At 46.2% G+C, this 23,459-nt stretch overlaps 1 protein-coding gene across 1 annotated transcript in view; it reads left to right on the plus strand.

The window, feature by feature from the left end:
• Positions 1-13,176, plus strand: part of setbp1 (SET binding protein 1) — a 33,378-nt gene extending 20,202 nt beyond the window's left edge. Inside the window, exons 3-7 of the mRNA XM_071899742.2 lie at positions 780-1,204; positions 1,425-3,398; positions 3,537-3,744; positions 3,870-4,935; positions 8,212-13,176. Coding sequence (XP_071755843.2) covers positions 780-1,204; positions 1,425-3,398; positions 3,537-3,744; positions 3,870-4,935; positions 8,212-8,741 — 4,203 coding nt within the window. The 3' untranslated portion in view covers positions 8,742-13,176. The remainder of the gene's footprint in view (positions 1-779; positions 1,205-1,424; positions 3,399-3,536; positions 3,745-3,869; positions 4,936-8,211) is intronic.
• The last annotated feature ends 10,283 nt before the right edge of the window (positions 13,177-23,459 follow it).

Raw genomic sequence — 23,459 nt, forward strand, 5'->3', positions numbered from 1 at the left:
ATGCTGCAGTGACACATTAACCAGGGTAATGCTGCCTCCAGTATATCAAGCATTTGTGTTGTCAATTTTACATGGACAAATGCAAACTGGGCACTAGCTTCAGATTTAGACTGCGGCCCTACGTGGGAATAATGTTGATCAATCGGGCCACAGCTTCAGGATACATATTTTATCACCGGGTCAGGATTTGCCTACAGTATGACAGAGAAAGTTGGAGTTGTGATCAGTAAAAAGAGAGTTGTCGACAAGATAAAGGAAATAATTATGGGTCTAGTTCATACTGTAAATGACAGGGCAGTTAGGGACACGCCTGAGCTAGGCTACTGTGTTTAATACAGTGTGCGTTCAGGCCCTGCGCCCCTCCCCTCCCCACCGCCCCCCACCCCCCCGCCTCTCTCTCAGCATGCAACATCCTTGCCACAGGAATTTAATTGCTCTGTAAACAACGCTTTTGTTTTGTTGCACACCGTTTGCTCATGCACACAAGATGTGTTAAAAGCCTCAGTCTAGTCGTGAAAAGAGAAGAATGTCATATGCATAATAAATCACTGACTTGATATGTGCTGACAAAAAGCAAATCTGTGCAGTATTGGATTCTGTGCTGCATATGTACTATCTCCCTGAAGATAGAGAGACAAATGTCATAAAGATAGGAAATACTGTTTATAGTTTTATGATCACCATTTGTCTATCCCTGCAGGTATATAAAGCTGTCTTCTGATTACAGTATGCATATAATAAACAGCCATGTCTTTGTTTCTCTTGTCTGTCATCCCCAGACGTACGAGCGCCAGTTTAGAATGCCAGAGCAGAGAGAGGGAGGCCTGCTGCAACTACTGGGAGATCACCCTCCGCCCAAACACCAGCCTCGCAGCTCCCTCCTGCATGCGCACACACACTCACACACACAGCAAACGCAGCACACACTCACGCAACAATCCCAACACGCTCTCGCACACCAACACCAACTCACTCCAGACTGGATCACGTCCTCTACTGCACCTTCTGCATCCCCGGCCAATCCTGTGGATTCTGACTCGGCCAGAGAATTGGCAGGAGCCGGTAGGAGCTCTTTGCTCGACCCACGGCCGCCTTTCTCTCAGACGGCGGCACGAAGCCCCTCGCCGCAGAGATCTCTGACTCCAGACCTGCAGTTGCCGGTGGTTACCGATGCCAGTATTCTCAACCTGACCTCTCTCAGCAGGTATGTTTCATTTTCTTATGCGGTTGATCTTATCATGAACCAAGCATGATCACCAGACCAGAAATACACTACGCACGCTGACACACAAAAATGATGGATATTCATTGCAAATGTAGTGCTTGTACAGTGCTGGATACAGTGTAAAACATTCTGTCTGTTTCTCTCCCTCCCTTTCTCCCTCCCACCCGTCATCGTTTTGTCTGTGTATATGTCTCTCCAGGGGGAGGGGTTTGCAAGAGGTCAGTGAGCAGCTCTTTGGGAACATCAAGAGGAAGTACGGCAGGAAGGACTCCCAGAGGATGCTGTGTAACCCCCACAGTGCTGAGACACCTTGGGGAAGACAGCCAGAGAAAGGAGTGGAGAGTCCCACTACTTCAGAGGAAAGGCAGAAGTACCGTCACGATGAGAAAGCTGAGCGGTTCCATGAAGAAAGGGAGGAGCGGAGAAAAGAGGAAAGAGAGAGGGTAATCGCTGGGAGGAGAGGAGATGAGGAGGACAGAGGGATGCCCATGCTGACAGAGGAAGGAAAAGGAAGAAAGAGGCGGAGGAGGCAGTCTTTCGATGAGTCATTTTCCATGGAGGAGCAATCAGAACAGCCGCAGGACTCTGACACCACAGAGAAGCACCAGCCTGGGCCCCCAGAATCCAAACTAGCACACAAGATGGACGCTCACAAAAACGAGTCTCGACTTGCAAGTCAGGCTGAGGTCAATGGAGAGAGGGCAGAGAAAGGAGAGAGGGGAGATAAAGGGGAGAAAAGAGAAAAGGGAGAGAGGGTAGAAAGAGGAGAGATAGTTATGGGTGGGCCTGATCCAGAGTCATCTTTGAGTACAAATAGAGTGAAAAAGAATCCAGTGGGTCGTCCTAAGCTCAGCGCAGACACCCACAAACACAGAGAGCCAATCCACAACCATATCCCCAGCCCGAATCTTATCACTAACCCCAGACTGCCTAGCCCAAATCCCAGCCCCAGCCCCAGGCCTAGCATCAGTCCCAGCCCCAGCCCTAAACCCAGGGCAAATATTAGTCCCAGTCCCAGCCCCAGGCCTAGAGCTAACCTCAGCCCCAGTCCCAGTCCTAGACCCAGGGCCACGCTGAGTCCAAGCCTGAGCCCCAGCACCAGCTCCACAGCCAGCCCCTGCTCCAGACCAACCAAGACCAAGGACAGATGGTCCTACCTGAAGGCCAGAAGCCCCCCCAGCCTCACCCCACCCCAGAGGGACACCCGGGGTACCCCATTGACCTTGGCTGACCCACCTTCAGCCTTCCCCATCACCCCTTCCAGCCCACTCTACACCAACACTGACAGCCTGACCGTCCACACACCCATCAAGAGGAAACGCGGACGCCCCAAGAAACAGCCCCTCCTAACAGTGGAGACCATCCACGAGGGAACCTCCACCTCCCCCCCAAGCCCTCTGGCACAGGAGACGTCTGCGGGGCTGAGCCGCAGGAGGAAGACACACACGCTAACCACACTAGCCCAAATGGCCTCCACTACCACCAGCGCCAATTCTAACAGTCTGAAACTAAAGCGCGGCAGGGGCCATTCCAGGCCGGTGAATAAGATGAAGCTTGGGAAAGTGCAGAGCATCCTGAATGAGATCCTTTCAGGTTCCAGTCAGAACGGCAGTCTGGCTCTGAAGTCCTCCTCTGCCCCTGTTACTTCAGCTATGAGTGCCATGGCGTCCACCATTGAGGCCCGGCTGGGCAAACAGATAAACGTCAGCAAGAGAGGAACCATCTACATTGGGAAGAAGAGGGGGAGGAAACCCCGAGCAGAAACTCAAGCCTCCAACCCTCCGAGAGCCACCAGAGACAAGCCCCCCCTGCCTGTCTCAAGTCTCTATGAAAGCCTCCTAGTGCCTTCCACCACCTCCTCTGCCAGCTCCAGTGCTCCCTCCCTAAGAGCGAGCCACTCTGATGCCACTATGCCCAGTCTGCAGCCCATCTCAGCTCTGCCCTCCAAGCCACCTGGCAGGGGCTTCCTCTCTGGGGGCTGGAAACTTTCCCCTCCTCGCCTTCTGGCTAATTCACCCTCCCACCTATCAGAGGGGGCATCTGTGAAGGAGGTGACCCTGTCCCCCATCAGCGAGTCCCACAGCGAGGAGACTATTCCCAGTGACAGTGGGATAGGGACAGACAACAACAGCACCTCAGATCAAACTGAGAAGGGCCCAGCCTCCCGACGCAGGTGCAGTCCATGTTTCAATATACTGCTTTATCTTTCTAGTCTTTTATACTCATTTGTTGTTTCAGAATTCAGACATAGATAAAAAATACATAGTGTTTTAATGTGATTTTATTGTATTATTATATGGTGTTTTTGCAGGTACTCGTTTGACCTGTGTGGGTTTGAGGCTGCGGAGGCAGCAGCTCTGGAGGCATCCAGCAGGGGCAGCAGAGCGCGCTGTGAGCGGCAGGTGGCCACCGTGGACAACTTCCTGTCGCAGCAGGAGAAGAAGCAAAAACATCATCGGCGGAAGAGGAAGTGCCTACAGAGCCGGGACCATCTGCACTTTCTGTCCGAACTCGAGGAGGTCAGAAAAAAGACACTACATTCTAATTGTAACCTTTAATCAAACGCTAACAACAAACTTTACAGATTGTATATTCGTAAGTCCATTTATTCAAATATTTGTTTCCTCTCTCCAACCCCTCCCAGGTTGTGGTGAAGCTCCAGCAGCTACGCGTGTCTCACCGGCGATACACCTGCTACCCCCAGCACCCATATCCCTCCATTTTCCGCCTCAACTTCCACCATTACTACCCTGTTACCTACGACTCCTACCCCTGTGACTCCGGCCCGTACCTCCGCAGGAGTGCCGATCTGAAGGCTAAGAGGAGGCGCGGCCGTCCAGCCAAAGCCAGCGAGCCAATCACATCGAAGCTGCCTTTCGTTCAAGGATATGGTTACCCGCTGGCGGGGGGAAATTACTATGCAGCACCCTATGCCATGCCTTACGCACCCCCTCTGAGTCTGGGCTACTTTCCCCCTGCTCCCCCACTCTACCTGCCCCACCACTCGCTAGGACCTGCACCCCCATCTCCCTTCATGAGGCCTGCTGTCCCCCCTCCCAAGGCTTTCCACTCCGGGGGACACTCCAAGCTCCAGGCAGGGGCCAAGCTCCGTAGCTCAAGTGGCCCACTCCAGGGGGCCTCTGTGCGGGGAGAAGGCCTGGGATCCCTGGGTGCTGGCAGTGCAGGCGGTCTTGGAGGGGTTCGCCTCCACAAGAGGAAGCACAAGCACAAACATAAGCACAAGGATGAACCCCTTCTTTCTCCACGAGACCGGCAGGACCTGGGTGGGCTCTTCAGTGGAGCTAAGACCAATGCACGGCTCAGCATGCTGAGTGACAGGAGGGATTTAGCCAATCAGGGCTCTTCAAAGCGTCTGGAGAAGCAGAGGGCCAGTGGTAGAGGCTCGAGCCTGGCGTCCAGCTTAGGGATGTTTGAGTCGGACCACCTGTCCTCTCACTCTCTTGCTGACAGCCAGTTCCACTCCCATCAGTCTGGACAGCCAATAAACAGCTTCATGAGCAGCTACAGTAGCCAATCTCAGCGGCCGGAGTTGGCCTCTGACCTCTTCTTGGGGTCACGGGAGGAGGAGTGCAGTGGGAGGAGCAGGAAGAGGGGGCTCGCTGTGTTTGGAGAACAGGGGTTGATGTCATTCCAAAATGCCAGGCAGGAGCCAGGACAGATGACCCAGTGCTCCAGTCCTTCCCTCACTGGTAAGAACTACTTACCTTAGGACTACCTACTCCTTTTTTACATTACACTGTACATTACTGACCTTTTGGCAAATACACCATTCAACCATTGTGTAATGAGAGGTTTGGTAGTAGTTTTACCTGTGTCCTGTATTTAACAGTACAAACCAGCTTGCGTCACCTGTAAAGTCCAGCTGCCAATCTTATGGTTGCATAATTGAATTGAGAACATTTTTGCCCAGACAATTGGTGTAAAAATGCAATGTGTTATTCTGTTGCTTAGTGATAGCATACTTGTTATTTGCTGGTGTAGAGCCATTATCACATATTTAGTTTGGGTTAATAGGGTTTTCCCCAATTTAAATATAGATGGCACCATACTCCTGAAGGTGATTCATATGTATTTAGTCTTTACATATATATATAGGCTATATACAGTATTAATGGCAGTATATTAGGCAGTATAGTAGACAAAGAGGCAGGGTAGCCGAAAATTCTCAATACCAAACTAATGTGTATTTTGGTACATTCTGTATTCTGCTGTCTTAGAGCACATCTGGCTGGGGAGAGAGAGAACGTAATGCATGGATGGAGACGACTATAATTCACCAATCTCTCCTTCCTCCCCTCCCTCCCTTCCTCCCCTCCTGCCAATGCCTTTGCCAGAGATATATTATTCACACAGTGTGATTTATTTTCTACAGACACGCCGTAAAAGGCCCTTGCCTGTGTTAAAAGAGCTGGCTGGCAGCCAGGGGTTTAATGACTGGGGCCTAGTCCAGTGGCGGGGAGGAGAAGCCAGGGGCTCAGTTAGAATACACCCCCACCCCAGGGGAGCCAGGACGGATGACTCATATACACACTGCCCCCCCCCCCCCCCCCCCCCCTGTACCCCTGTCCTACCGCTGCACTGTACGCGTTATCCCCCCCCCCGCCCTACCTCTACTATCTTCCATGTCCTCCCTCATTTCCCTTGTGCTGCTTCTGCAGTTCTTGCCCTCGCTTTACTCCTTTTCCTCTCTCCCACAATCCTCACATCCATACGCATACTTCCCCCTGTTCTTCCACCTCTTCCTCTCCCCTCCCCCTTCCTTCTCTCTTTCCATCTTCCCCTTCTCTTTCTGCCTTTTCCCTCTTCTCCCCTCCCCCTCTTTCCCCCATTACCCCCTCTTTTCCCCATTCCCTCTACCCCCTCCTCTAGCATGACTTACTGCTTCGCTTCACAGCCTCAGCCCAATTAAAACACAGGCGCGTGTACACACACATGCATGCCGCACAACCATACATGTACACATGCACATGCAGACACAGACACTCTTAGACACGCACACACACACGCACGTGCTCACACACACACACACACACACACACACACACACACACGCAGATACACAACCACAAGCAGACCCAGATGTAAAAATTCATATTATTCTCTGAGCATGCAATTGTTTCTAAATCATTCCTTACTAGAACTGGTATGTTCTGATTTAAACAGTCAGAGTTTTGTTTTGTGTATGTGTGTGTGCGTGCGCGTGCATTTGTTTGTGTGTGTGTTTCCTCACTAATCAGCAGGTCTCACTGCAGCTGACAGCAATCTCTCACATACACATTTGCATAAAAGCAGGTCATCCTCTACTGAATTAATGAGAATAATTTTCATTGTGTCAAACATACACAAACACACACTAACACACACACACAGCCACATGCATGCGCTTTCACGCACAGACAGGCTCACTAAATTACATACATCAAGGATCAGTTTATCCTACCTGAAACCGAGCCTCAGCCACTGCAGGGGCAGCGGATAAGTGAGCATATATCTGTGTGCAGTAGTGACTTCCTATTCCACACAGAAACAGGTCCTCAGTGCTATACAGCCCCATGTACCGCTGAAGGTCACCGGTTTTATGTTCCGTGTATGCAGCTCATAAATTTCTGCTACTTTGTAGTGTGTGTGTGTGTGTGTGAGCTGAGCGTGTGCACACTTCTATGCAGCTCATAAACTACTGCTACTTAGTGCTCTCTGCATTAGACTAATTTCACTGTCTTCCCTGAATTCTTGAACAAGATGAGACTAAGGAGTGAGATGTTCCTCTGAGTAGTAAATGGAGTGCTCAGTGCTCAGTGCTGGACTGCATGAAATTCAGGGCTGTCTTGGTTGAATCCGATCATCATGTGGTTAGAGCAGCGTAGAAACCTGCTACACTCTGTCAATGGGATTTGGATGGAACGGAGGAGAGGAGATGGCTTGGGAATCCAAAAAGAGGATAAGAGGAGGAAAAGCTCAAGAAAAAGAGACCAAGCATGTTGTATGCAGGCGGCCTGGGGACTGGTGGCTGATTGTGCTTTTCCTCCATTTTGGCTGTGGCTCAGTCTGAGCCCCGGGAACATTGCCCAGACAGAGAGGAGGGGGAGCTAAGAAATGGGACAGAGATGGGAAACAAAAAGAATGACAGACACGGACCAAGACCAGGAAGCGGTTTCTGAAATAGAGAAGGAAATGAAATGGTGCAGTGTTACCAGTTTAATTGAAAATTAGAGAGTAGCATATTGCCGCCCATGAAGGGTAGAGTGAGAAAGAGAATGAGAGTGATGGGGAAAGGGGAAGAGAGAAAGGATAGAACAGCGTGTAAAGGGCATACTGCCCAGTTCACCAGCGTGAAGGAAACAATATGGCTCCAGTTTCTTCTGCTCAGCCATTCTCTACTGCTGAATTCATTATTTGTGCATGTTGGGCATGTGTGTGTGCGTATGTGTGTGTGTGTATGCATATGCGTGTATGTGTCGTGTCTGCATACGCACATGCGAGTGCGTGTGCTGGTGTGTGTGTCTGTGTTTGTCTGTGCGTGTGTATGGTTTTTTTGGCAGCCTGTGCTCCAGATGCACAGGGTTGTTGTTGTGTAGCGACACATTAAATGGTTGAAGGAGACATTTCTGTGGGTTTCCTGCTAGCAGAATGGGATCTCCTCCTCTCCCCTCTCCTCTCTGCTCTCTAGTAGACAATTACAGGATAGGATCTGCTCTCCTGGCTCAGCTGGGCTTTGAAAGGCTTACATGAATATGTCGAAATTAGCAGGAAGCTGTTGAAGCAAAAAAAGACATTCTCTCCATGAGCTAAATTGGCACGATGTCTTTCCTGGCCTTTCCAAGGTTGTTCCTTTTGACTGATACATTACCACGAAAAACTCTTGGGCCTCTCTCTTTAGACCTTGCTCTGTGTTTTATTTACCTTGTGAAGTCTCACCTCACTCATGCTCACTCTCTCCCCTCCCTCCCTCCTGTCCTCCCTCCCAGGTGTCCCCAGCAAGCGGAGGTATAAGCGTCGTGAGGTGGAGCAGATCCAGAAGGAGGTGAGGAGGATGTGTTCTCTCTCCAACGTCCTGTCCTCCCAGAGGAACTTTGAGCATGTGCAGAAGATCCTCCGTGTCAAGCGCCTGCAGCGACAAGCCAAAACAGGAAACAATGTCATCAAAAGACGGCCCGGACGGCCCCGAAAACAACCCCTGGAAGAATCAGAGCCCACCAACAGGAGGGAGGAAGGCAGAGTTGATGGGCGGGGTTTGGATATATTGGCCAGTAGGAGAGGTGATGGGAGGACTCTAGGGATGCCTGTTCTGGAAAGGTGTGTTGACCTGCCAGGTAGGCGGAGCCTAAGGCCAACCTTGACCCCCGAGCCTCTAGAGTTCTCGAATCACGACTCCATCTCAGCAACGATTGAGACAGTGGTGCATCAAGCGCGCTCTGTGCCTCCACTGGCCAGAGGGGGGAAACGCAGAGGCAGGGGCCGCAGGCGGGATGAGCTGTGGGCCCCGTCCAGCCAATAGAACTGCAGGAGAGAGCAACTCTGTAACCTATTGGAGGGCAGAATGGAGGAGTCAATGCTGTTTCAAGCCTATCAGACGCAGTGCCCTTAATGCTGGGACTCCTCAGTGCACTTTGACTTGTTTCTCCATTCTGGTTTGTTGTGAGGACTTCAGTGGGTCAGTGGAGGAGCAAGAGGAGGGAACACTTGCTGTGTCGTCCCTTTTCTTGCTAAACCCAACCAGACATGAGCCTTTCAAGGATTCATTGGACCTTCATTTAATATGGCACTATATGGTACTATTTGATACTGAATCTGATGCTATAAAGTGTGTGGTACTTATGATAGTGTAGGATACTATGTGATTCTGTATGTATCTGATACAGTGACGTGTATGGTACTTTATGATACTGTATCTGAATGTGGCTTTAGCCATATCTTTACCAGCAAGGGGAGGGGGAATGGTTAATATAATACTGTGCAGCTCTGCTTATTTTTGCCTTTCTGAGGAAGCTTGTCAAAGACGTGGGATATTACCGCAGTAACTCAGCCACCTTACCCTATTCCCTGTCCCTGGTATTGCTCTCACCCCCATCTCTACCTTCCTTGTTCTCTTGCTCTCTCCGAGGAAGCTAGGCAGAGACCAAGGAGTAACTTATCCTCCCTGGCAGCTCCTCACCCCTGGTCCCCCCCCCCCCAGCCAGACACTCACCCCAAATCTTCAGCCCTCCCTGGTGCCTCCCTCTCAGCTACATCTTCCTCTGTCCTCTCACCTACTACCAATCATCTTTTACACCTACCATTGCTTGTGCTCCCTCACCCTATCCCCTATCTCCATTTACTCCCCCCTCCCTGCTCAGGCCTGTCCCGGGCAGTGACGTAAAGGCAATATGGTGGATGAGACTGTCCCAGACTGTACATAGAAATAAAGTCCACTGTTACCTGCCTTGTACAATGGGAAACTGGCTCATAGACATGTACTGGCATATATCAAATAGAATTGTTGTACCATAGACAATGAAAGTTGTGTATTGTTTTATAACCAAAAACAGACATGGGTGCGACTCAAGACAAGTTTGTTTTCAGACAGAAGGAACCACATGTATTCATTCATTCATTCATACACTCATTATTGTGTTTATATCCAGGGGGCATTGCATACAGGGGGAATATCAGGTGTGTTTTTGGTAAACCTTAAAATTGGTTTAATGCACTATGAAAAAACCATACACTTACATCAATCAAATGCAGCACTTACATGCTTGTTCCAGCCTTATGTTTTGGCCTTCTATGGTGTGGATATCCATTCCAGAGAGCATGCATTATTTTAATCAATTTGTATATGCAGGCTGCGCAGCCAAAAGCGTCAAACCTAAGCCCAAGTCTGAATCGAGATTGGACAGTTCAGCTGGAGAGGGCTCACAGTCAGTGTTTCGGATAGCTAATCCCTGTCATTCTACTAAACATGATTTTCAGTTCATATCCAGGAAATATTTTTGGAAAGAAAATACAAAATCCAGTATTTAGATTGAGAAACCAAAGTCTCAGTGTTCAGTGTAAGGATGTATTATTCAAAAGAATCTAAAACAGAGTTTGGCAAACTCTCCACCATGTTGGCACCAATGTAAAGCATTCCTACATGCACTCAAGAATGTAGCCATCTTGGATTTTTTGTGCCAATATGTTAAGCCTTTGTTAAACTCTATATACAGTATCTGTGGCTTTGGATAGTGGTTGGTATTTACTCTCTCACACACATTTTAGTATTTCAGAATATAAGCAATGGGTCAGTATTTCTTTGGGAACTGTGTTTAAATTTTATTTCAGGAGACTCTCCGTTTCGGGGGGACTTCTCAGTTGCAGCAGTTCTACTTGTGCCTTATGTTTCTTTCTCTCACCATTACATTTCACCGGAGAAATATCAAATGGCAGAGAGCGTCCAGATATTGACCCCAAATATTCATGATTGTGCATATGACACATGTGTCTTAGTCATCAGAACCCTGACACTGCCTGTGTCCCTTCACAGCTACCATAGTCAGCATCCTCTGTCACTGGGCACGGAGTCCGTCTCCCAGCATCCTCCTGGTTTTCTGACCCATATCATCATAACAGAACCAGGAGGGCTGGGCTGATGCAGATGATATGGTGTTACTATATTAAATACACATCATGTACTGGCCTACATATTGCTAGGCTTTCAAGCAGTGCATGAGAGGGGAAATGGAAAAGTCCACTGTATCAGATGTGTTTCTATCAACGGCTCTGTCCAGAGACATTGATTATACTTTAAAGTCCTGGATAAATAATCGAAGATCACTTGCTCTGCCCAGTATTTAACCAGTTCCAGAGGAGGTTGTCATGGAAACCACGCTGTCTTACATTGTTGTTTGCTATGCATCAGGCCATGCCTGGCAATGACCTTAAAAGGAATTTCTGTTCTGGGTCCACCCTTCGACAAAGAGAAATAAGTGGTCTTATTTACTGAATAAAAATGAATTCATGTAACGAGAATTGTGAATAATACCAGTAATAATTTGTAATAAGTTGTGCAGAAAGTGACTATCATTTCATGAAAACTATAGTTACTGCAGCTCTATGCAGTACAGCCTTAACCAGATGTAAAACTACAGTATTGAAGTGTTTGTTGTAAATAGTGTTAGTATGTCCATCCTGCATGGATACCGGTTGGGCTCAGCTATGCTGGGACTCCCAAGACCACAGTAGACCATCTCACTCTATCAAGACAAGACTGCTCTAGACCTGAGAAGACCAGCCCATACAGTAGAAGAAAGGATCCCGGTTCCCCCTAATTCTTTTCTCTATTCGACACTTCTGCTGCTCATTGACAGTCATCAACCCATTCAGTTAAATTCTACAGAAAGCTGAACACTAAAATAGTTTGCCTTATCACACTCCTAAAAGGTGTTGGAGGATACAAGCCCCACTGTATTGTACTTTACCAAAAATAGGAATCCCCACTGACTAGCAGCTATTTTCCCCTCAGCCAGTGGGTACAGCGGAGTAGCATAAGAGTAAGCAAGAGCGTTGTGTGTGTGGGGGAAGTTCTCAGAGGAAATGGCCAAAAATACACTTGTCCTGATGTTAGTGTAGTTAACCTTGCCTCGCGAGCTGACTTTATTCGGGTCTGCAGTCTGTTGTGGTGTAGGTGAGGTCTAGATTTGTGGTCCATGAGGTGTAGAGACTACAGGCTTGGCAGCTTACTCCTCCATACTGTGGTCAGTCAGTGGTCTCTGATGCTCGAGTTAAAGACCCCAGGTCTCGTCTGTCCTGTCTGTCTCTCCTACCAGCCAATGCTCCGGTGCCTTCTAACACTGACTAGTATTGTCCTAATCCAGTGCTTTCGCTCTATACAGAGACTGCAGTAGGGATGTGGCTGTGGATGGGGTTCATGGTCACTGTGGTATTGTATTTAGCAATCTGGTCCAGTGGCTACAGGCCGCCCCTAAACACTGAGGCAGGGAACCTTTACCTTGTCTCTGGCTGTAACATCAAGGGGAGCAAGGTAGTTTTTGACTTTGAATCAGTGGTTGGGGGTGAATTCACTCTAGTCCACCCTTCGCTCAGACTGACCGGTCCACTACAGCCACCAGCGTGGAAATATACTGGCACCTGGATTAAGAACACCCCCTATTCCCTATGTAGTGTGCTACGGTTAGTGTCCTACACATGGAGTGAGGGGTCATGTGAGACAGAGCCTCATAAATGTACATGTAGTCATCCTCACAACATACGTTACATTTCTAAGCTATAATGTTGTTCAAAGCTGAAAGTGCAGATGAAGCATTGAGAAAACCAATAAATGTACTTTGTTAGAGCACAAAGTGAGCTCTTCTAACAGTGTGGGCATATTTTAGTTTGTATACATAGTGTATTTGAACCTTTTTCTAGAGTGGGTTTTCCTTTATTTGCATGCTCAACTTGATTGTATGCATAAATATTTTAGACAAGCCGAAAGTTGAATTTCAATTGAATTTGGAGCAAGACTTGTACATTGTTTGATATGTTTCTTTTTGTAATGAATTTTTAATTCATGAAGCATTTTTGTACATTGTATGAATATTAAAAACTGCAAATATTTGACATATAGAGTAAATACTAGATGCGCATGCATATGCATATATCCTTCACAGTATGTATGTGTAAATGTACACATATATTTTGTATTTGCATTTGCTGGCATACAGATATATGTCTTAAGCACATATACATGCAATATATATGTATATCCATGTCCGCTGGCATGCTTTTGGTCATGTTTATCTTTCATGATCTTGTAGGTTTGTTTTTGTTTTTTAATTTCTCTTTCCTCAGAAAGAAAAGCTCATTCTTTTGCTACCGTTCTGTTGGCTGGCAGCGTTGAGCACTTATTAAGAAGAACTACAGTTGAACTTGTTCATGTTATCCATTGTGTGAAATAATAAATGACTTTATTGAAAGCTGATGGTGGAACTTATTGTCTTCTCCCTGGTTTAAGATGGTGTTGCATTTGATGCTCTGATCTCCTAAAAACTGCTTTGCCACATGCCAGTCAGAAATATTAGGAATATAAGTTGGTGTTGTGATAGGAGTCAGTCAGAATTCTGCATGTGTGTGTGTGTGTGTGTGTGTGTGTGTGTGTGTGTGTGTGCTCTCATGCATGCATGTGTAGATGTGGGAGAGAGAGATGACAGGAGGATTTGCTGCACTGATGTGTGATGGAAGTCAGATGGTTGCAGTGAGTGAGCACTGACCCTACAATGTGTCTGCTTATAGTGTGGTTGAAAGAGAGGGAATCCTCTCATCAGATTATGCTACAGCCCTCCCTGCTCCCTCATTCACACACACCCTCCACCCCCACCTCCCCTTACACACACTTACTCTCTTACTTGTTCATTAGCCAAGCCTACATCTCTTAATCCCTCTCTGTACTAGCCCATCAGTGTCAGTTCTAGGTGGGCTGGGCTGCAGGCTGCTCTGTAATTGGAGGAAGCTGAGTGGGAAGTGCCCCACCATTGGCTGCTGCCAACTAGTAAAATTCTTCTGTTACCATGGTTGCAGGGTGAGCTGCCCAAATGTGTCTCAGTGTATCTAGTGGTGCTGATGGAACCGTTGGCACCAGTGGTGCTGTGCTGAAAAAATCCCCCCTCTGATGGAAGTCAGGCTGCAGTGGGGCTGCACCCAAATCACTCTCCACTGATGCCTGTAAATGAGCCCACATGCCCCCACTCCACCTCCCGCTCATGAAACGGGATAAGACGGATCACCAGGATTGTGACCACAATGAAACAGAGCAGAGCAAAATGCATCCTGCATGCAGGATGTACTGTTGAGCCATAACAACACATCAGGGAACTACATCCTATGCTGCCACATCAATCTAATGTGCAGGGCATATTTTCTCACTTGTTTTACCACCACATTTAGTCTCCTGTGAGGCAATGTTGCCCACTGCACAAGCCCCAGGCACAGAGATTACATGGAAACAGATACGTACGTCTGTGAAGAGGGTTGGGGATTGGACTGTATACAAAGTTAAATGAAAAATACACAGCACCTAATTATTTGAACATTTTCAGCCAAACTATTACTATTATATTACCATTGCTATTATCATGATAGTTGTTTATAATATGGAGTATATTCCAATAACCCTAAAAAGGCCTGTTCCACCTGGTCAGTAGGTGGAGCCCCCATGCTGGACTAGAGGAAAGCTCTGGAAAGCTCTGTACACTTGAGCTGCCTACATTAGTTGTTTTGTCTCCTTTGCTCCACAGGTACATAAATCCTTCAAAAACAATATTGCTTTGTATAACAAGGTTATGAAATCTTAGAGGAATCCTCTGTGAAAGCTGTAGATGCCAGAAATATTACAATACTATTACAGTGGTGTATAGCAAAAGGGTAAAAAAAAAAAAAAGATTTTGAAGAATTTGAGCAAGTGTATTAATATGAAAGACACCTGGATGCTTTAGGACAGAAGTGACTGTAACGGGAATATAGCAGTGGAGGCTGGGGGGAAAACTGTGGCTGTGTTTATCGTACTCAAGATAAAACAACCTGCTTTTTAAAGGAAAAAGTTGATGAAGCTGATGAACGTACAAGTGAACGTGAATTGGTTAGGGTTTTAATGGTGAATGTATTTCTATGTATTATATGTATTTGCACATTTTTTTTACTTTTGAATTAAATGCACAAAAAAAATGGTATTTTCAATCTTCAGAGGAATAGAAAAAAAAGGTGTGATTGAACAGTCCACATCTTTTTGTATCTATTTCCCTATAAGTTACCAGCCCATACAGTCGGCTCAGCACTTTGGTACTGGCCCAGGCAAACCTGACGGTCACAATATATGTGCTGAGGAAACAAATTCCTTCAGGTTTGTACGGACAATAGGACAAGTTTGCCCTGCATTGGCTTCGGCTTGCACAGTGTGCACAGGCTTTCTGGCTGAACTAGTTGAATTCTTCGCATCCCAGCCTCCACTGCATAACCGTCTGCAATTGGTCTAAAATATCACAGGATTCGTTTTGTTGACTATTTGAAAAGCGTCTCCATTTCCTTTTCCGGTTCATTGCCTTTGTTTACATCTCCATGCTAACATTTCATGGTCAGAATCATTCATGAATCATTTTGAGGCTGCAGTAGGCTTGCTGAGCTTGTTAGAAGATTTTATGATTTTTCAGTGCAAGACCTGCTAAAATGGCTCCTAAATTATTCGCTCAGCAGCCATTGTTTTTGTTGCTGTGCTCTGAGGTTTTGTCACTGCTATTTCTAGTTTCCCTAGGTTACGGTTACCTTTTTGATCTTCATGTGCCCTTGCTGGTGTGGAGCGTAAGTACGCATACAATATGAAGCCAATGTACAAAAATCCTCTTGTTAGGTCTCTGCCAACAGGCTACAAGTTCTCTTTCAAGGATTCGCTTGGTATCTCTGTATGGGGAACGTAGTTACTCATGCTATCAGAGAACTGGGGTTACGGTTGTAACCTAAGGATGTGGCGAATACTGGGTTTAGAAACGTATCATTCCTTGTCTGACACTCTCTGAGTTCATTTTGAGAATGAAATTGAGATTTTGAGTGATTTTTTTCTTCACATAGCCTACTTGTTCTGTTTGTACCCAAGGAGGAAAGTAGCCTATCATATTAAAACCCAATTTTTAACCCACCAACCAGTCAAGATTTCCTCCAAGGTTTTACACTGACCGTATTTGGACTCAAGATGTGTCAGTAATACAAATGAATAAAAGTGACTTCTCGGGGCTGTTCAAGTGCACATAGACCACCAACAATAAAGAAAACTACTATATATTTATGACATATAGTCCTGCAATCCAAGCCAACTAGCCAGGAAGCCTGCTGTTTTAGGCTCGCCCCCCAGTAGGAGAAAAAAGGCATTTGTCTCTGTTGGTGTTTTCAGAAGATGGCTATGGCTGTAGGGTCTTGTGTTTATGAAGATGGATACAGCAGGCGACATCCAAACATCTCTCTCTCTCTCTCTCTCTCTCTCTCTCTCTCTCTCTCTCTCCACTGCACAGTGATTGGAGTGATGGGAGACACCATCTGGTGGTGAGATGTGTCAGTGCGCCTCCAACCCCTCAAAAAGGCTCAGACATCACACATCCATAGGACAGAGAAAATCACCCTCTATCACCTTGGTCAGTGTAGCAAATGAAGTCAAACACAGCGCACAGTGGCCACACAAACGCGGTTTCACAGTTTGAAGAAAGAAAGCAGATGAAACGTCTATACAAGAGTAAAGGTTTCAAAAAAAAAAATCTGTACTATGACTTAGCATTGAAACCTGCACACACAAGCGCTTTAATCATTCAGCCACTGGAGAGATCAGTGCAGGAATTGCTGTGATTGAACGTCACTTATCTCTGTGTGGCGTAAGGAAAAAAGCCTGGGATCTGACAGAATCTGTTCTGCATGGAGCTGGCCACTGTTGCCACGGTGACAGTGTGACTCATGGCAGTTTGATTTGGATTTAGAGTGGTGCCCTGTTTTGCGTGCAAATGTGTGTGTGTGTGTGTTACTGTGTGTGTCTATGTGCATATACATGTGCATGTGTGCCAGTGTGCCTGCCTGCATGTGTAAATGCGTGCATACATAGGCTTGTATTGTATTTGTGTGCTGGCGAGGAGTGAAAAAAAAAATATTGAAAGAGAGAATTTCCTCTGCGCAGAAGAGAGTAATTGTCCATCTCTCTCATGTCTCCTTCTCTGTCACAGTTAGAGCCTTTGTTAGCAGATTGGCTCTGCCTGAGTCTTATTAATGATGCCAACACTTAGGTAATGTGCCTTTTTGATGAGAGTAGGCCACTTAATCTCTCTATTCAGGCTCCATCTCGCACACACACTCTCTCTCTCTCTCTCACACACACACACACACACACACACACATACACACACACCTCCCCCTCAATCCTCCTAATAAGCTGTCTCTCTGTCTGCTGTAATTTGGCAGACGAATCTATTATATGATACAGTCATATTTTATTAATGGACCCCCGTAGCGAACACACACACCCCTCAGTGGATGAGATTATGTGACGCACAGGGAGCGTGTCTCCATGTTAAAAATGATTTCAACTCCTTGGTTAGTTTTCATCTACACCCTTGTCTTCTGTGTTGTTAGTATTGGACTGGAAGGCAGAACCACAGGCATTTCTGCTGAATTTGGCTCCGTTCCTCTCCACTTCATTACACTTCTATCAGCTCAGTGATAGAAGGGAAGACCGCAATTTCAAAAGACTGAAGAGAGTGAAATAAAAGACAATGTTCAGTTCTTGGATTTAACATTTTGTGGAAATATTCTCCTTGGCCCTCTCTCTCTCTCTCTCTCTCTCTCTCTCTCTCTCTCTCTCTCTCTCTCTCTCTCTCCCTCTCCCTCTCTCTCTCTCTCTCTCTCTCTCTCTCTGTCTTTCTCTTTCTCTCTCAGTGTAGTGGAGATAATTCATCCCATATGTTTCAGGGGTTGCCAGGCATTTGCAGGCTCTGTGTTGAAGAACACTACTCTAAAACTAATTTGCTCCTATACTACATTGCTTCAAGGATACATTACACAACAAATACATTGTTGTCCAATGCATTGTAGCTGTAGTCATATTATGATTTGTAATTACTATTCTATATGTATTCCTCACACAATCTCTGCATCTTGTTGAGCAAGTTAACAAGAGGGTAGAGAAATAGGATGCACTTCCATTTAAGTTTTCCCTTATATGTATATAGATAGGGATAATGTTAACTGATGTTCATTGCTCAGTGTTTTTAAAATACAATGAATTACATCAACTAATACTTTACAATTTTATATACGCAAAAATCTTCAGCTGGCTAATAGTTTTGTATTAATGCCTGCAATCTTCATTTTGTATTATGTATTGCATATTTAAAATGGTCGATATCTTGTTTTGGAATGAAACTCTCCTTCTAACGAGGCGGTTGCCAACCCCATTCAAATCACCCATTGGTCCTTGTGCTATGATAGTACCCGGTCTCTGTCACCCACACACACACACACACACACACACACACACACACACACACACACACAAACACACAAACACACACACACTCTGTGGCTAGTCCATTTGCTGCTCTGAGGTTGAAAGAGGAATTCCCAACAGCAAAAACACTATGTAGCTTTTCCAAGCTTAAAAGACCTAAAGACCTACCATGACAACATGCAACCTCCCCACCCACATAAAAAAAAACCTCTGATCCTCACTTTTATTCTAACCCCCAATCTGAAAAATAACCCTCTTCCTAATGAGGTGAGGCACCACCTCTCCTGGTTTTCTGCTCTTGTGAATGAATGATGAAGGATGATGAATGGATTAAGTTATTCATCAGATTGTTTTACTCATCTATCATCAAGCTTTTTTTGTCTTTCCTTGCCTGCAGTGGCACGTCTTTTTCAGACAGACAACAAGGAACTGTTAGGTGATTATTATTAATCAAGGAAATGTTTTTGCGATGGAACAAAGATAATCACTGCAACATGTCTATCTTTCAGTGTATGTGTTAGTATGTTGCACATCTTCATGTGTTTAGCAGCGTGTGTGGCTGCATGCCTGTGTGTGCCTACATGCATGTGCCTGTATGCATGCATTTGGCATGTGTCGACATAATGAAGAATAGCGAAGCTAGCGAGCTGGCAGGTTCACCTGAGGGTTTGACACCGCGAGACAGACAGAGTGAGACGTTGAGACCGAACGTCTGATTAGAGCCAGCGGAGTGGAACCGAGTGGCTGCTCACTGGAAGCATGTGATGATGTTTGGTACGTTCCTACATGTAATAATGTTGTCAGTAGATCACTAGGTAAAAAACGCCTGTGCAGACACTTTCATAAGCAAGTGTGTCAATGAAAGTGTGTGTGTGGGTGTGTGTGTATGAGAGAGAGAAAGAGAGAACTATATAGAGAGTTCTCAACCTGGGGGTTGAGACCTCCCAGGAGGCCTCGAGAGAATTTTGGAATGGGGTTGCTGATGATTTATAGAATCTGAAAAAACAAATCTGCAATGGATAAATTTATGATCATGTTTTTAATCTTTTTGATAAATACCTAATGTTTGAGAAATAATGAATATTTACTGCCTTTAAGCGCACACCAATAATTAATCAAGTGAAATGTCCTGGAAAAGGGAAATAAAAATCAGTGTTTAGTGTTCAACGTTTGGCTTTCTTACTCCTCGTCGCCAGAAGGCATCACTTTGTTTTTGGGGGTCCAAAGCCAAAAAAAGGTTGAGAACCACTGCCATAGAGAACAGTAGGTACAGTCTGACCTCTGCTGCACCTCTGTGTGGAACCAGCAGTGTTTTTCCTCTGTCTGTTTCAGTTCCAGCCCTCCAAGGCACATTACATAACCACACTATTATTTTTCCATCCCCAGCCTCTCTCTGTCTCTGACTGACATAGCAGGGGGAATACAGATCCTAACATGGCAATGATAATGACTGGCTCCTCTCGTTTGATCACTCTATTTCTCACACCCTCTCCCTTTCATTCCTGCCTTTTCTCCTACTTTCTGTCTTACTAAAGTCTCTCTCTCTCTGTCTCTCTCTCTCTCTCTCTCTCTCTCTCTGTACCAGAGCTTGGTTCTCTTCTGCACCCAAAGTGGTACGCAGCCTTTCCATGAGTTCATTTTCCCTACTTTAAGAATGTGCTTGCATCCTGTATGTGTGTGTGCATTGTATGTTTGTGTGTGCACGTGTGCGTCTCTGTGCGTGCGCATATGTGCATGCATGTGCATATGTGCGTGTGTGTCTCCCGAGTCTCAGAACAGTATTATTGTAAACATATCATTTGATGGGGAGAGTGGTTCAGGTTGTTGGCCGGCTGCCCTGCTTTCATTTGGAACAGAGCTGCCAACATCTGGACTGTGTCAACACTCAGTGACGGTGTTTGTGTGTGTGTGTGTGTGTGTGTGTGTGTGTGTGTGTGTGTGTGTTGGGGTCCCTGCCTCGGCCCCAGAGCTGTCAGCCATTGGATGGGGAACAGATTTGCTCAGATTAATCAAAGGTGTAGCATTAATAATAGGAGCCCTATTCCTCCATGCCTGCAGGCGGCCATTTTAAGAGAGCCTGGGAGAGCTGCTCCGCATCCTCCAGGATGAGCTGCAGTCACACACAGGCCATGCGCAGGCACACAAATACATGCAGGCAGGCAGGCAGGGGTGTGCTTTCAGCTGAAGTAGTCACCCCCTAACTAAAAATATGAACACTGAAGGAACAGTGAAAATGATCGTTCCCTCGTCTGCAGTTTATTCAGTGATTCACACACTGCAAGGTGGAGTAGCAGGGCAGCGTTCCCCTTGGATAGGCTGCAGGATTTGATCGGTAGGAGAAAGCCAGTGCAGACTCTGTGGCCACCCTGGATGAAAAACCCGCAAATCCATCAGAGACACATAAAATATTTCAGACGAGTGTTATTCATACGGCGAGAAAAGTACACAACCTACTTCATGAATGTATCTAAACCCAGGTCAGTGTGTGCAGCCACCGTAGCTGCAGGACTTACAAAACCCTCAGAGACACATCACATACTTCAGCGCTGAGTGTTACTCACGGGGTACGAAAAGAGCAGAACGTACCTCATTAATTTATCTAAACTGGGAGCAGATGTATTGAAATTATTGCTGTATACACACAGTGATGATGTGAATGTTGGAAGAGAGAGAAATGTAACATAGATCAGACCTTGTGGGTTTGTGTGTGTGTGTGTGTGAGAGAGGAAGAGATAGAAAGATAGCGGGAGAGAGAGAGAGAGAGAGGAGAGAGAGAGTGAAAGACAAGAGATTATATTAACCATAGACGAGTTATGTTAACCCGATCATGTCTCTTAGCTTCAACTGTTATTTGTGCAAAGACTACAGTTTCCTTCCTTGTGGTGAAGTAACTACAGCTTAAAGCACAGGCACACCACACACACACACACACACACGCATGCACACACACACAAACATCATACAGCAAGTTTATAATCCTGTGGTTTGTCAAGTCCCAAATAAGGAAACCATGAAACAAACACTTAGCTCTCTCTGTCTGCAAAAGATTTTGATTCCCTGTTGTCTCTCTTCTCACCAAACGTTCCATCTGACACCACTGTTTCTGTGACTGTGTGTGTGTCTAAGCATTTGCGTGTGTGCATATGCCCGCGTGTGTGTGTGATTGCGTGTTTGTACACAGACACTGTCGACTCTCCTGCGACTATTATCTCCCCTTTAAGCCGAGGCCAAATCACTGTCCGGCCTTCTCTGAGTCACTCGGCATTACTGCAGTCGGGGCTGTTGGGTCTGGCAGGCCATCTGATCCAGCCTCACTGGGGTAAAGTTATTTGGGTGTGTAGTGAGAGTCGATGTTATTGCTGAGCCCCGGCTAGTGGTGGGCTGAGATGTATTTGGGTTGGCTGGCGGAGGGCTGAAGCATGTTTGCCTACCGGGGCTGAAGACTCCGCAGGGGGGCCTGGCTAATCTGCTGCACCATCCGACAGCTTAATTAGTGTTTCGCTGGTACGCGCACATATAGTCTACACACGCACACACGCATACACACACACACGCGCGTTTCCTCTCTCACACACACACACGTACACACTGGGGCATAGCTCGTTAGTCTAATAAAGAGCCATTAGAAGGTTAAATGTGGGTCTCATTAAAGATTAGTCATTTGCTACCATGCATAATAAGCCTCTCTTGTGTGATTCTGATAACTGCTCATATTGCCGCAAAAGTGAAGACCAGAGTCGACTTGTGCGATGTTAATTTGCCGTGCCACAGCCTGGGATTTGGCTCGCCTCCTGCTGAGAGCATAAACACCATGAGAAATGAATACAGCCACTTCAAGTCACTGTCTAAAGGCTTATATGTCATTACATGATCGTGTCTTTATATTGCGGGCGCGCTCCACACACTGTAAATTGTTTGAGATGATTTTGACGAGCGGTGATCCAAGGGGGCTTAGAGAGGAAGAAGCCCTGAGACGGATAAGCTGTGTGAAGAGGGGGTCTAGATTAGCTTGAATGGATTTGGAAGCCCTCTTGGATGCTTGGACGAAAGACTGTATGAAAATGTCAGAGATAATAATTTTACTTCTTTCTTTTCTAAAGAACCCTCTCCTAATGCCTTTACCATCTGCTGGAGAGCAGAGCAGGAGACTTCCATCATCCAGAGAGAGAGGGGAGGGGGGGGGGGGGGGGGAGAGAGAGAGAGAGAGAGAGAGAGAGAGAGAGTTTTGGCCTGCCATAAGGATACACTTGCTCTTTCCAGACCTCATCAAGCTCTATCTGATCCAAGCAGTGCTCTTGTCTTTACTTCGTCTCTAATAACATTATTCTCCTGGTCACGGACACATAAAAAACAGATGAGCATGAGCCATAAAGGGGAAAATCAGTTTTCAAAAAGGAATTAAAATATTGGGGCTGCCAATGTTTTGACTTAGTGGATAAAGCCTCCAGGCAACTGAGGTTGGAGGGAGAGGGGGAGAGAAGCTGTGAGAATGTCAAACAGCAGACGGCTTTAGTGAGCTCCGTCTCAAGACATGGATTAGCCATCTCAACCCTTGTTTTTAAGAGTTACAGTATTACTGAACACCGCCCAGCCTACCGAGTGAAACAAAGTGCTAGTTGTCTATCAATTAGAGAGATTCTCTCCAGAGGCAGAGATTACTGTTGGAAATAAGCTGTTCCTATTAGACTGACTGATAGTTCTCTCTCTCTCTCTCTCTCTCTCTCTCTCTCTCTCTCTGTCTCTGACTCTCTCTCTCTCTCTTTTTCTCTGTCTCTGTCTCTCTCTCTCTCTCTCTGTCTCTGACTCTCTCTCTCTCTCTCTCTCTCTCTCTCTCTCTCTGTCTCTGACTCTCTCTCTCTCACTCTCTCTCTCTCTCCCTTGAGGTGGGCGTGAGTATTTGAGCTATGTTCAGCTACATGTATATGAAATACATATTTAATGACTTTTCTGTTGTTGTAAGTTGCATGTGTCAGGTCATCATGTAATTTGTAGGGACAAACTTCTGTGAGAGTGAGTTTGCATCTATCTATCTATCTATCTATCTGTCTGTGTTTAAAGCTGTTATAATTTTACCATTTTGTACTGTATGTTTGTAGGCCTATGTATTTTTAACATGGCTCTTTAAACATCCTTTCCCACCGGTGTAGCTGAATTAATTTGGATATATTTGTCATTTATAATATTGTTTTTACATGAGTTTGTGTCCATCTCTGTCCCACCGTCTTT

The sequence above is a fragment of the Centroberyx gerrardi genome, chromosome 8 (assembly GCF_048128805.1).
Source record: "Centroberyx gerrardi isolate f3 chromosome 8, fCenGer3.hap1.cur.20231027, whole genome shotgun sequence".
Classification (NCBI taxonomy): Eukaryota; Metazoa; Chordata; class Actinopteri; order Beryciformes; family Berycidae; genus Centroberyx; species Centroberyx gerrardi.